General features: G+C 36.8%; 1 protein-coding gene across 1 annotated transcript in view; it reads right to left on the bottom strand.

Annotated features, from left to right (window-relative positions):
• Positions 1-13,001, bottom strand: part of MAP3K9 (mitogen-activated protein kinase kinase kinase 9) — a 55,673-nt gene that overhangs the window by 20,140 nt on the left and 22,532 nt on the right. Inside the window, exon 3 of the mRNA XM_062577430.1 lies at positions 7,952-8,132. Within this exon, the coding sequence (XP_062433414.1) occupies positions 7,952-8,132 (181 nt within the window). The remainder of the gene's footprint in view (positions 1-7,951; positions 8,133-13,001) is intronic.

Genomic DNA, 13,001 nt, shown 5'->3' on the forward strand with positions numbered 1-13,001 from the left:
TTCTCAAGATGTTCTATAAAATCTAAACCATCAAATTAAAGAAATAGCTCCAGAACCTTTTATATACATATATATAGATACACACTACATATATATATATATACACACACACACATATAAATAAATGTATGCAGTTTTTTAGTAGTACACAGATTTTTGTATGTGTAACACAGACAAATAAAGTAGTAGATAGCAGACTGAAACCTCCAAGGTACTACAGTCAACTGGCTTTCAAAGATTTGCATTGATTACCAGAAAGAACTGGTTTTTATGACATGATCAGAGGAAAAGATAGCCCCAGAAAAGCAATTTCTAATTGTAATAGTAACAGAGCTTATCAGATGCTGATATAGTAACTTCAGCCCTAGAAGCAGGGCTGATAGAAGTGGGATATTCTGTTCCCCAGCAACACCACCATCAGCACCATTCCCCATGTTCTGCTTCAGGATTATAACGCAATGCCAAACTTAACTTTGTACACAGACAAGCAGACATACGAGTGTTAGGGAATGTTAAATTTCTTAAACCAGTCAGTCATGTTCTGGTTCAGAACAATAGTTTGTGTTTTGTCATGTAACCATGGCAACCAGCCACACGCATACTGATGTACCATTCATAATCTAAACATTTAGACATCTATTCAGAACCAACTCAAAAGTAGCTTGTGTAATAAACACTTAATTCACCACTGAAACACAGAGTACGTCAGGATGCTCATTTAATAGGCGTAAGGTAATAAAAAGGTAAATATTGATATCCTGGCAGAGATCAATACATTACTGTCAATTATTATAACATCATCCAGTTTCACGAGCCAGGGGCATTACAGGTTAAAGAGCACATCCCGGCAAGCTTCAAATTCTAATAAAATAGCCTGCTTCTCCTGTTTCATTGCGAAAACAATCCCAGCACCCGCAGATCACAATATATGTCTAGCTCTTCTTCCTTTGCCCTGAACCTGTAGCAAAATTAACATTCACTATTTCTATTCAGTCAGACCAAGGTCCTTTCAAGCCTTCTATTTTGCCTTTGGCAGTGAGCAGCAGTATGAACATGACTGACAGAGCCCCAGAATATTCTCTCTGCTTCAAGGAATCCTGAGTGAGAGATGACTTCTTCATATTTAGTAGCCTGAGAATTTTTTCTTCCACTGATCCATCTTACTCTCTTTGGAACCCATTTGCCCTCTGCTACATTCTGTGGTAGCAAGTTCCACAATTTAATTATGCATTGAGGAAGAAAATACTTCCAATTATTTGTTTTGAACTTGCCACATGATAACTTCATTTGTTCCCCTCTATTTCTTGTAATAGAAAAAAGAGCGAACATATGTTCCCTATTAGCTTCCTCCATGCCATCCACTATTTTACAGGCTCCACGACATCCTGCCTAAGTCATCTTCTTTCAAGCCCCAAAAGTCCTAATCTAGTTAAGTCCTAATCTAGTTACTCTTTTCTTGAACAGAAGCCATTTCACACCTTTGACCTTGACATCTTTTGTACCCTTTTCATTCCATTTTAGCATTTTTGAATTGGAAGGACTAAAACCACAAAGTTTAGGCTGCAGAAAGAGGCAAGGTATTTCCTGCTTTGCTTCTTTATTTCTTTCCTATTAATTCCCAATTTCACACTTGCCTTTCTGACTCCTTGCAGAGTGAGCTGTTACCCACATTTTTTTTCCTGAATCATAATGGTAAAACTTAGAGCCTGTCATTGTACATGTGAAATTCTTTCTCCCATGTGCACTACTTTGCATTACCATTACATTTCAACTACTTTATCATTCAGAGTAAAACTTTTCCTCAGGTCACTGTAGTATTTTTTTTCCTATTCTGATTAACTCTATCATCAGCAAATTGTTGTTATTTAACCACTTATCCCTTTTCCAAATTACTTACGAATATGTTGGACACAATTCCCCACCAAGAAAATCAACTTATTTCTTCAGTAGATTGAGGACTGACCAATGATGGGAAACCATAGACCTTCCCTCTCTCCCCACATCAACTTCCTTTCTTAAGAGCTTTTGGCTTTGTTGAAAGTTTCTAGAAAACCAAATATGTTATCAGTAATATTACCACTTGTCCACATACTCAGTGGGACTCCTTCAAAAAGTCTCACAGGTTCACAAGGCATGATTTCCTTCTACAGAAGCTGACTATCCCCACATATGTTCATAGGTCCACCAATTCCACTCTTTACTGCTGTTTCTACCACTTTGTACAAAAGGGAATCAGGCTTACTACTACCCCAGGATGCTCTTTTAAAAACTAGCATCATGCTTGTCACCTTCCATTTCTCTGGATTAAGCTTTAAGCAACAGATTACATACCACAGCTACGAACTCAGCTATTTCTCTTTTGCCTTCCTTTAGTTATTCTTGAGTGTTACCATAAATCCCAATGATCTGTTAATGTTCATTTTATCAGCCGGTTTTAACACCTCTTCTAACAGTACTTCAGTCAGAGACATCCTCCAACTTGTTCCCCTTCTTTTTTCAAAAAAAAAAAAAAAAAAAAAAAAAAACTTTTCAACCTAAGAGCCCCTCTGCTTTCCATTCCAGTAGACACATTACAAATAATTCACAAAGGTTTTTCTGCTATAGCCTTATCTTCTTTGCACTCTTACATCTTGATCACTTCTTGGCCTTAGAATCTTCAGCAGGTTTTTCACCTGTGCTGAATTTGAAAACAATTTGTTTTTGCGTTTTTTGTAAGATGTTCCTCACATGAAGCTTGCCAACACTTAAGTCTAGGTCTTTCTTTCCTCATTCGAAAACAATTTCAACACTTTGAAGGATGTCTTCATTTCTATTAGTCTCCTCTACTGTTTTTTTTTCTTTCTTCTAAAGTCTTTCCTATGAATTTGCTCTGAGCTTTAGTGTGTTGTCTTTAAATGATATCAGTGCTGTCTGTCGTTGTGTTGTGTATCCCTTTATTTTGTTTTCAACAAAGTTCTTCAAAAGACTACATGTGTTTAATGATCTTTTATTGATCTTGCAAAGATATTGAATCCAATTATACTTTGACCACTGTTATACAGCAGTATGTTGAAAATATCCTATGCATGGCTGAAGACCAAATGAAAAACTGCTTCTCCTCGTAAAAGCTCCCTGAATAGTTGTTCCATGAAATGGTCATTTCTGAAGTTAAAAGATTAATCTCATCTTCATGTCTTAAAGTAACATTTGCCCTGTCTATTTGGGGAATAATCAAAATTTTTATCATCACATCCTGCGCTCTTTAAATTTCTCTTCCCCTGCCCCAACAAGTCCTTAATATTTCACTGTAACTGCTGCCATCCTAGTTGGACAACCAGTCTTAAAACTACATTTTTCTTATTTAGATGTGGATTTTCACTCACTAGATCTTCCCTGCTGACACAGATAGTTTAAACATGAAGTATCATTTCTTGACCTATGCAACCTTTCATTTTTCCTATATAATTCATACTTTTGATATTATAATGGCCTATTGATTATTTCTTTCCCCAAAAAAATCTAAATTTCTTACTACATCAATTTCTACTCATTTCTTAAAAAAAAAAAAAAAAAAAAAAAGAGCAGGATTTTAAGGATTTTCCATTTTCTTTTTGGCCTCCTAGGATCCATACATAAGACATACACACAGAAAATGAATATTGGATCAAATATGTATTTGTCCTGTTTAAATTTGATTGTTCCTATTCCCCTTCTGTTTAGATGCAAGTTTTGATATCAAAAGATAGGACACATTGCCAAAGAGATGTTATGATTTTACAATTAGTTCAGCATAAAGCATGTATTAGTTACTTCTCTTAATGAAATGGTTAAAAAAGCCCTGTTGATATGCTCAGAACATTTCTTCGAGATAATTTTCAAAAGAAAACGGGCAGATCTGTGTTTCTTCTAACATGACAGGAAAAGTACATACTGTAGGAAAGATCACTGTGTTTCTGATACCAAACCTAATGCCACCTCTTCCTCACATACTGACAGTCCAAGGCTGAGAATACTGCATCCACAAAACTAGTGAGGAAAGCACTGCTTTGCAGCATTAAACAACCATCCAAAGCGAATAAAGAGCAGGAGAGGTGCTGAGAAGAGTGTTTTCTGTTAATTCTCAGGCAGGGCACTGGGAACTACAAAACAAAAAGCCAGAAGTAGAAGAGATTTATACAAAAAAATGAACATGAAGAAAGAGTCAAGGGGCTCTCCTCATTCTCAACAGTCAGGAAAAAAGAATGGTGAAGCTCATTTGTTTTTCCAGCAAATGGTACTAATTTTTGGACTTCAAATACAGTAGGAATCATGTGATACAGACCATGTGTCCAAGTCAACTGACACTTCTATGCATAACTAACCACCTCCCAGTGATCCAGTAATCCTTTAAGCCATTTAACATCAGGTTCAATCCTACTCACTGGATTTTCAGGGAGAGGAAAGCTGGAGGTCTGCAGGATTTCACATGTGATTTTGCCACCTTCCCTGTAATGCTGTGAACTTACAAAGAAAGAAAGAAAAAGAACAAACTCATTTCCCTTCTCACTGTTATTGTTCAATGGCATTTGTATCTTGGCTTCCTCTTAACCATCTCCTGAGGTTTATGACTTTGCATAAGAAAGGAACCATCTGTCTAAGAAGGGGATTCCAGCAACAATAGAAACCAGATCATTTTTGCCAAGAAAGATTGAACTTCATTATATTTTTAGTGGCGATTAGCATTTTGCCTTTTGCATGTTATTGGACTGGCAGCTACAGAAACTAACATCTCCTGCTTATGCTTCTCCCATATCAGCTTCTGCCAAAATTGCTAGTCAACACTTATTTGCCAGAAACTGAAGCCTCACCAGTGTTTCCTCTGTGTCTGTAGTCACAAATAGCTACATAGGCCTGCAAGTGGTCAGTTGTGGATGAAAGTGTTTGCCAACACTTGATTCAAATGAAATATTCTAATAAAAGTTTCTAATATAGGTTTTTACACCGACTACAAAAAGCCTGAAATATCTTCATCTGCTAATCAGATATTTTAAGTATTTCTGATATTTTGTTCCTAAAGGAAAATTTATATTTCACTAGTCTCAGTAGATGAGTCTTACGAGCATCTAAACTGAGGAAATCAGATCAAGGTTGTATGGTGGCCTTGGATTCTAGAAGCACACCAATCATAACAATAACATGAAAAAGATTTTCTTTTAAGCAGCACAAGAGAAAAATGTAGTGGGAAGCAAAAAAGAAACATTTAAGCAATTAAAATGACAAGGGAATTTGGATTACCTCCTACTAATGTTAGCTTGCTGTGCAATATTGGATACCCGCCACATCTATGCTTCAATTTCACTCCTGTAAATCTAAAAGAAGTTGGTAACTCTCTTCTCAAATACGTTATTACAGTAATAGAACCAGTCTGACTTTTTCAAATGAAAAGGTATCTTCTTTTTCTGTGCAATATATACAGCTGAAGCTCTGTGCATACCTAAAATGTCCAGATGCACTATAACACAATTGATAACAATAAATTTACTCTAGCAGGAAGTACTAAGTTCTGTTATTATCAGCAAGTTTTGCACTGGTCAAGGCCCTGGCGATAGACAGGAGTGGCAGGAGCATTCCTCAGTCTAGTAAGTTATTTGCCAACCCTCCAGTAGAATGGGGTAAAAAACAAAACATTCAAAAATGGAGCTTGATACATTTTTGAAAGGAATTACATGAACTGGTTATTTACGCTGAGATAAAAGACTGACTCAGGAAATAACAATACTGGCAAGCATCTTTTCCAGCAGGTGTTTATCTGTGCAGCAAAAACGCAAGTTGAATAAGATGTTAAAGGGCTGGGCAACACTTCAGTCAGGACCTCTTGCAGTATTATTCTAACATGCCTTTCAGAAAAGATATTAGAATAAAAAGGTCTGTGAATGTTAGGGACAGACACAGCCAATTCTGCTGATGTTGCACAGACTAACTGGAAAGTTGTTTATCAGGCAAAAAAATCTCCTAACTCTAGCAAATAACCAGGAGGTTAAAGTGGACAAGAGGAGGGGTATATCTAATAGGATAAAAAGAAGTTCATCCTGTTAAGAGCTTCAATTTCATTCTCAGATGGGGACAGGATTTCTTAGTTGTCCACAACTGCTTTTGTAAAAGCCAGTGCTTTCAAACATGGACTCACTAGTAGGGACTGCACCAGCAAGCATTTTCCTCTGCATGCATGCATCAGACAACGTTCTGCTTAGCTTATTTTAGGTATGATCAAGGTTTTGGCCACCCCAGAAAAGGCTTATATAGAGACAATATAACGTAGCTCTTCTAACGGTGATGACAACCCTTCTGTTTAAGGAAGAATGTTTAGAGAAATTCAACCTGTTCCCAGGGGAAAGTGGTAACTATAAATAAAAGAGGAAAGTGATTCCATAATCTTAAAACAGAATTATAATGGTCTGAAAAACTACCAGGGATTTTGAAATGATTTACAATCTTTAAGTCAATGAGCATACTGATGTTTTTGCACAGTTATAAACGTTCTTGAGCTACCTTCATGAAATTCATCAACCAATTTACTAGGTCATCTCTCTTTTAAAATAAGGCCAAATCATACTGGTACAGAATATCTACTGACCTGTTTGGCATGCCTGAGTTACAATTACGGAGGAACTGTTACCCTCTGCCACAGTCATGAGGTTCAAGTTTAGCATGCTGTGTTCAAAACAGTACTGTCAACACTGGAAAATATGCATGACTGAGGTTTTCATTTTTGCCAGATTTCACTCAGGAAAAAAAAGCCTACCTCTCACACAATTCCTCTCTCAGATTAGCTACACAGGTTTACCTTATTTATAGTGTCCGAATTTTATCCATGCTGACTACCATCACATGCAAAATACAAGCTTATAGACTTACCACGAAGTACTATATTATCTACTCAACAAAAACAGATAAGGAAAATAAGAACCCTCCCACTAGATCTCTGCCATAATAGTCAAATAATTCTTCCAGCTGGGATATTTCTTTACCCTGACAAGCATTCACAGCACGCATGCTCCGTGTGGGTGCACTACTTATCAGCTACAGAATCTTACCATCCTAAAGACCCAATCACCTAGACATTTCAGTACCACTCTCCCCACAAGAAAATTGAAATTCTGTTTACTTGTCTGTTCCAGATGTTCAGTACTAATTCTACGTTACATACCAGAGAACTCATTTTCCTAGAGCTATCTACCAGATTCTGGATTTACCAATTCACTTACAAGAGTCACATTCAGAGTCATTTTCTGTAAGTCTATGGGTCACTCTTTACATCCATTACCACCAAAATAGCTTCTATTCTCAGAAATCCTAGTGCCTGAATGGAAATGACAATATATACATGCAAATAATTACTTACAGATTACCTACTCGGATACAGAAGAGATTTCCTATTTTATGCCAAAGATTGGAAGGGTAGAAGTAATTCACAAACTTAGAACAAAAGTGAAAAGCACTGCATTCATGCTGAAACTTGCAGAGAGAACTTGATTAGGTACAGAGTATATAACAGACACAGATTACACCAGAACATAAAATGATCCTACTACTCTTCGAAAAATAGTAAAAAAGTAGCAACTGTAAGTGCTTCTCAGCTTGTTTTTATGGCCTTTGATTGCATCAGCCAATATCAAATAGTACAAAACATTTGTTTTAGATAATATAGATGGATAGGTATTATGAATCCTAGGATAATCTGAATATGACTTTATGGAACAATAAAAATTTAGAGGCATGCATGAGCTGACCCACCACTTCCTACAAAGCAAAGGTTTACAATTAGTCTCAAAGAAGGCTGAGAATCTGGCAGATATAGGGCCAGCAGATAAAGCTTCCTTAAGACAAGAATTTTCATACTTGGTTCATCATTACTTGTTTTTAAGCATAAAATAGCTTTCCTGGCATGTATAGTTACCCTTTAGTATCCAATCACTTAATGCCAAATCAATACCTCCACACATCGCTGCCTTTGGAGAACATGGAGGAGCGGATGACCTCAGGAGCCATCCAGGCATATGTCCCAGCTGCGCTCATTTTGGTAGTTTTATGCCATTCCCTGGCCAAGCCGAAATCCGTGATCTTCAATATCTTGTTGCTCAGATCTCCATTTTCCACCTTTTCGAGTATCAGTACTGGAGAAAAGGGAGGGGGGGAATAAAAGGTATGCAAAGTAAGGCTAGAATTTAGGCAAAACAGACCCTCCTGGTAAGAGAAGCAATTTCCCAAATTTCAAGATTCTCCCTGATTTTTGGTTGTTCAAACACACCACACTTATTTCAAGCTGTCCTGTTGTCTGATAAGTGAACAGCTGTCTAGCATATAACTAATTTTAACCAAAATATCAAGCCCCAGAGAACAAATAGATTATAACTATTTAATGTACCTCCTAATGTCATTCTATATAATAATTCTTTACTAAGAGAAATGAACCACTGTAACTTCTAGAAAAACAGATAAAGCAAGACATTTGTAAATTAATTTTCTCAACAAGCCACTTATAGTAGCTTTGTCTTGAACTGCTTACAGGACTTTAAAAAAAATAGATATGCTCATAGACTGGATGTACTCCTCACTTAAATACATTAGGAGTGGAAGCTCTACAAACAGATTTTTAAGTCTTGACTTTTTAAAAGATGATTGATGATCAGTAATAGCACACCCAGTCCAAGACTTTGGAAATACTACCATGTTATTGACTCTCTCTCCCATCATAAAAAAAAAAAAAAAAAAGTGTTTTTTAAAGTTAAGCTGCCAAGTTTCTACTGTGTTGCAGTGGCAAAAAAGTCTATGTAATAACTTCAAACAGCTTGAGACGGAACTCAAGAATCGTTTGGTGTAAGGCACACATTTCCCTTCACCCAGGAAGTCACACCACAGTGAAACAAATGTAAAGCAGATGTCAGAAGTAGCCATTCTGCTTTAGCAGCATTAATCCTTTTATCTTAATGTAGAACAGCCATACAAGTTGTAGAGTAATATAAGATCAAGCCACAAAGTATAATAGGCTACTAAACTTCTATAACTAAAGAAGCCATAAGCCTGTGAAACTATTTTCAGCCACTTTGTAAAGGGTTGCAAAGAAAAAAAAATTTGCATCATCATCACTCCAATGACTCGATATCAAACGACATCAAGCTACTTATACATCATCATTATGCAGCTACTCTGTTTATAATGTTTTTACAGACTCAGGTTCTTAGAAAGCAATGAAATAATTATATACAATAATGGTACCTATAAAATGCAAAAGGACTGTAATAAGTATTGTACATACACCCGTTATTTCCAGGATCATCTTCAGCGGATAGTCCATGAAAAGAAGTGTCAGTTGAGAACTAATGTGGCTGTTTTGCAAAAAATTCTTACATTCAATAGAAAATTTGCTATGCATTCTAAACACATACCTCCCCTTTGATAACCAAAACAGGAAGTCCCATGAAATAAAAACCATGAATGGTGATTTGAAGCTTTTTGCATAATATGTAATACAAGTCTAAATGCTTACGTATTCTATTTACTGTATCAAGCTTAAACTGTCTTTAGACGAGCAACCTCGTCTACAAGACTTCATAAATCATAAGATATTATTTTATTAAAGGTTTTCTGTGAGCCAACTCAAGTTATGAGTAAACTAGACTTATGGTTAAAGTCTGAGTTCTTGCTTCTGTTGCAAAATTTCTTTCTAATGTTACTGAATGTTTCATTTTCCTGAACATTACGACAAAGAAGGAACTTGAGGCCTAGCTTCCTGCTCCACAGAAAAACACAAACACTACTTCAAAAAGATTTTACTGAAAACAGAAGTTGGCTGGTATTGAGATGCTGAATTGATCCCTCTCTGTGAAGCTTTCTGATAGCAGTGAAGTGAAAGTGAGGTAGAACTAAAATTCTTGTCTCTTGGGAAAGAGCATATGCGTTTCTAGACCCACACTTCAGGACAGAACAGAACCACCCCAAGAAATAAAGGCATCTCTCTTCTTCCTAATCTAGTTTTTCTTTTTCCTTCTTTTTAGCAGCTGAAGAATTATTAACTGAAAAAGAAAGTATTTCATTGATTGCAAGGGGGTGAAAAGCATCCTAGGATATAGAGGCTCTAAGTTATTTGTTCTAGCATCTACCCACTTTACCTACAGAACTGACAGAAAAAAATATTATTTAATGATAAATTTAAATGCAGTGACATATAAATACATAGAGACACAGTGAAATGGCAAAGGTAAAGTAAAACTTTGAAACAGAAGAGCAAGGATACTTTGGTTTTCTTTTGTTCCCCTGCAGAAGCACAACAATTGACAAGCAAATTTGTTCTTCACAAGGCAAATCATATCCTGTCTGAATCATCTCAATAGCAGGACAGGGAGCCAGATATTACAGTTGGATTGCATATACCTTCCTGGCAAGATATTATTTAAATCTCATTACCTTTATTTGTGTTAAAATCTAACAAAATAATTAGTACTTACACAGATCTTTTGTATCCCTTTTTTTCAGATGTAGGCTAAGTGAGAAAAATTACCATGACAAAAGACAACAGAGAAGTATAACAAAAGAGCTGGATTTATTGCAAGTCCTTGATTTCTGAATTACATCAGAGGCTTCCCCTTTTATTTTCTTGTTATAACTGCTTGGAATAATAATCCTGCAACTCAAGATCGTAAAAAAATAATTTTCAGAATCATATCTCTTTCCAGCATCCATTTCAGTTCTCCTTATCACAGTCAATAGTAGAAGACCGACTTTTTTCAACTAGGAACCTGTCAGAATTTCCAGTTGAAAGCCTCTTGACTCTCCCTGTGTTCATTCTTGTTTGAACGAAGAATCCCTAAAATCGCTGAAGTTCCAACTTTTCGGTTACCCCCTTAAAAGCTGCTTATGGTGAGGCCTAAAAGCACCCAATCCAGGTTGCTAAAATGCTGCAAATGCACTTTATCTGTCATGCTGATCAATATGGTCTCACCTTCTTGTGAGCTTTATCTAAAACCAAGTATCGCCTATCATGTTTACTGCTTTGAGTGTAAGTTCTTTCTGGACTCTGGAGTTTGTAACAATATATAACACAAATTAGCAACATACATACACTAACAGCAGCTAGAGTTAACACTTGTTTCCATCTTCTAATGGATCCGATCACTCAAGACAGAACTAACAATGGCCAGATGATAAACAAGCTATTTTAAAAATACCAGTCTAATAAAAAAAAAATCAGACATCAGAACAAAGCGCCCACACCAAAAATCCAAAAATCCAGCTAATCTACACATAAATTAATCCTTCGCATTCTGGTCTGCTGATTTAAAAGATCTGCATGAGATAAAGAGGTTAAAAAAAGGTGGAAAAAATAACTAATTTTTTTCCCATTCCCATCCTTAAAGAGAGAAGTTATTTGGCAGCAAAAATCCTGGGCTTAGTTTTCAGGCAGCTGGAGAAGAATGAGGGCTGAATCAGCAGGAACATGCAGATCGTGCATCAGCTGCTGCGCAGTCAATCGCTATTTCCCTCTTCCAGCAGAGCCCATACAAAAAGCCTCTTCCTATGTGCACACGCAGAGCCAGTCAAGTTGTACATGAAGATATGTTAAATGCTACCGCTTGTAATAACACAAAACAATTTTTTCCTGTTTCCACAAAGAGGCTGAAAGCTGATCTTAAGTAACCTGGGTGTAGGGGAACCAACTGGAGGCACGTAAAAGTGGCTGGTGAAGCAAACTGAGTATACAAGCACATACAGACAGCTTTAAGGATCCAATTGCTACAGCAAAACAGCATTAGGAAGCTCAGCTAATGAGCAACAAATCAATACTATGATCTTTGCTCACTGCAAGTGAAAAAGCAAAACATATTGGCTTAAATTAGTATTAAGAGTTGTTAGCAAGATAAGGTAAGGGGTATTATGAACATGAGTGCTGACAGGACTAATAACCCAAAAGGTCTAAGGGCTCACGTATTTTTTTTTTTTAATATATATATATAGTCCTGAAAAACATGGAACTTGTCCCTTCAGCAAGTAAAGATTTGCCAATCTGAAATAACAGCTCAGATGAATTCTGTATAGCAAGACAGCTCTTTCACACTTGGAATATGAAGGAATGTAATCCCATCTGCCTTGGTATCTTCTAGTGAGATAAACGTGCCCTGAATCAGGCAGTCATCTGGATATAGGGAAACATCATTTAGATGTAAAACTTCCACTGCTAGGAATTTAGTAAGAACTTCATACCATGAGGTGTCTCATCAACAAAACCATTTACTGGTAAGAACTGGGCCCCGTTGTCTTTATGTATCTGCTTTCAGGATCCAGGCAGGATCCAAGTCACAGAAGACAAAGCTCACTTGAGACACATTAACTCTGACCTTAGAGGGATTTAAAGGTACAAAACACAGGGCCTCTTGTTATCTACATTACGATGAAGACCAGTCTTTTGTTGAAATGAAGATGTCTTGCAAACTTCCCCTCTATTTAAGAATGTCTTCTGTGCCTGTCATAAGTCATCAAGGATATTTTTACGTCATCTCATGTGAAAAAGCTTCCTGAAGTACAAAGAAAGAAGCAGGCAATGTACAAACAAAGGGCTGGATTAGGTAACCATAGACAATGACCCAACATTTACCAGTTTGAAGACAAGTCAGACTGACTGGTAGAATACTATATGGCAGAATCCAAGGACCATTTGGTAGACTGAGTCTGGTGCAATCCTTAGTTATCCTGTCAGACATGACAGCAAGTCAAAGAACTGAATATTGCCAGAGATGGGAAAACCTACCACTGCCACATCTCTGGTACTTTTTGGCGCAGGGTATCAGCTGTATGCTCCTTATGTTCCTTATCCTTTTCTGCTCAGGATAAAACAATTTACTACAACTAAAAAGAAAAACAGCATTTTGTGGCTTGCATTTCCAGTCCTCTCACTGAGTAGTTCGGAGCTATAGGCCAAAACCAATAAACCACTCTCCGAAGGCTGAAGATGCCCTGTGCTTGGGACTGTGATACTCCAATGGACAATT

This window comes from Rhea pennata, chromosome 5, assembly GCF_028389875.1.
Source record: "Rhea pennata isolate bPtePen1 chromosome 5, bPtePen1.pri, whole genome shotgun sequence".
Lineage (NCBI taxonomy): Eukaryota > Metazoa > Chordata > Aves > Rheiformes > Rheidae > Rhea > Rhea pennata.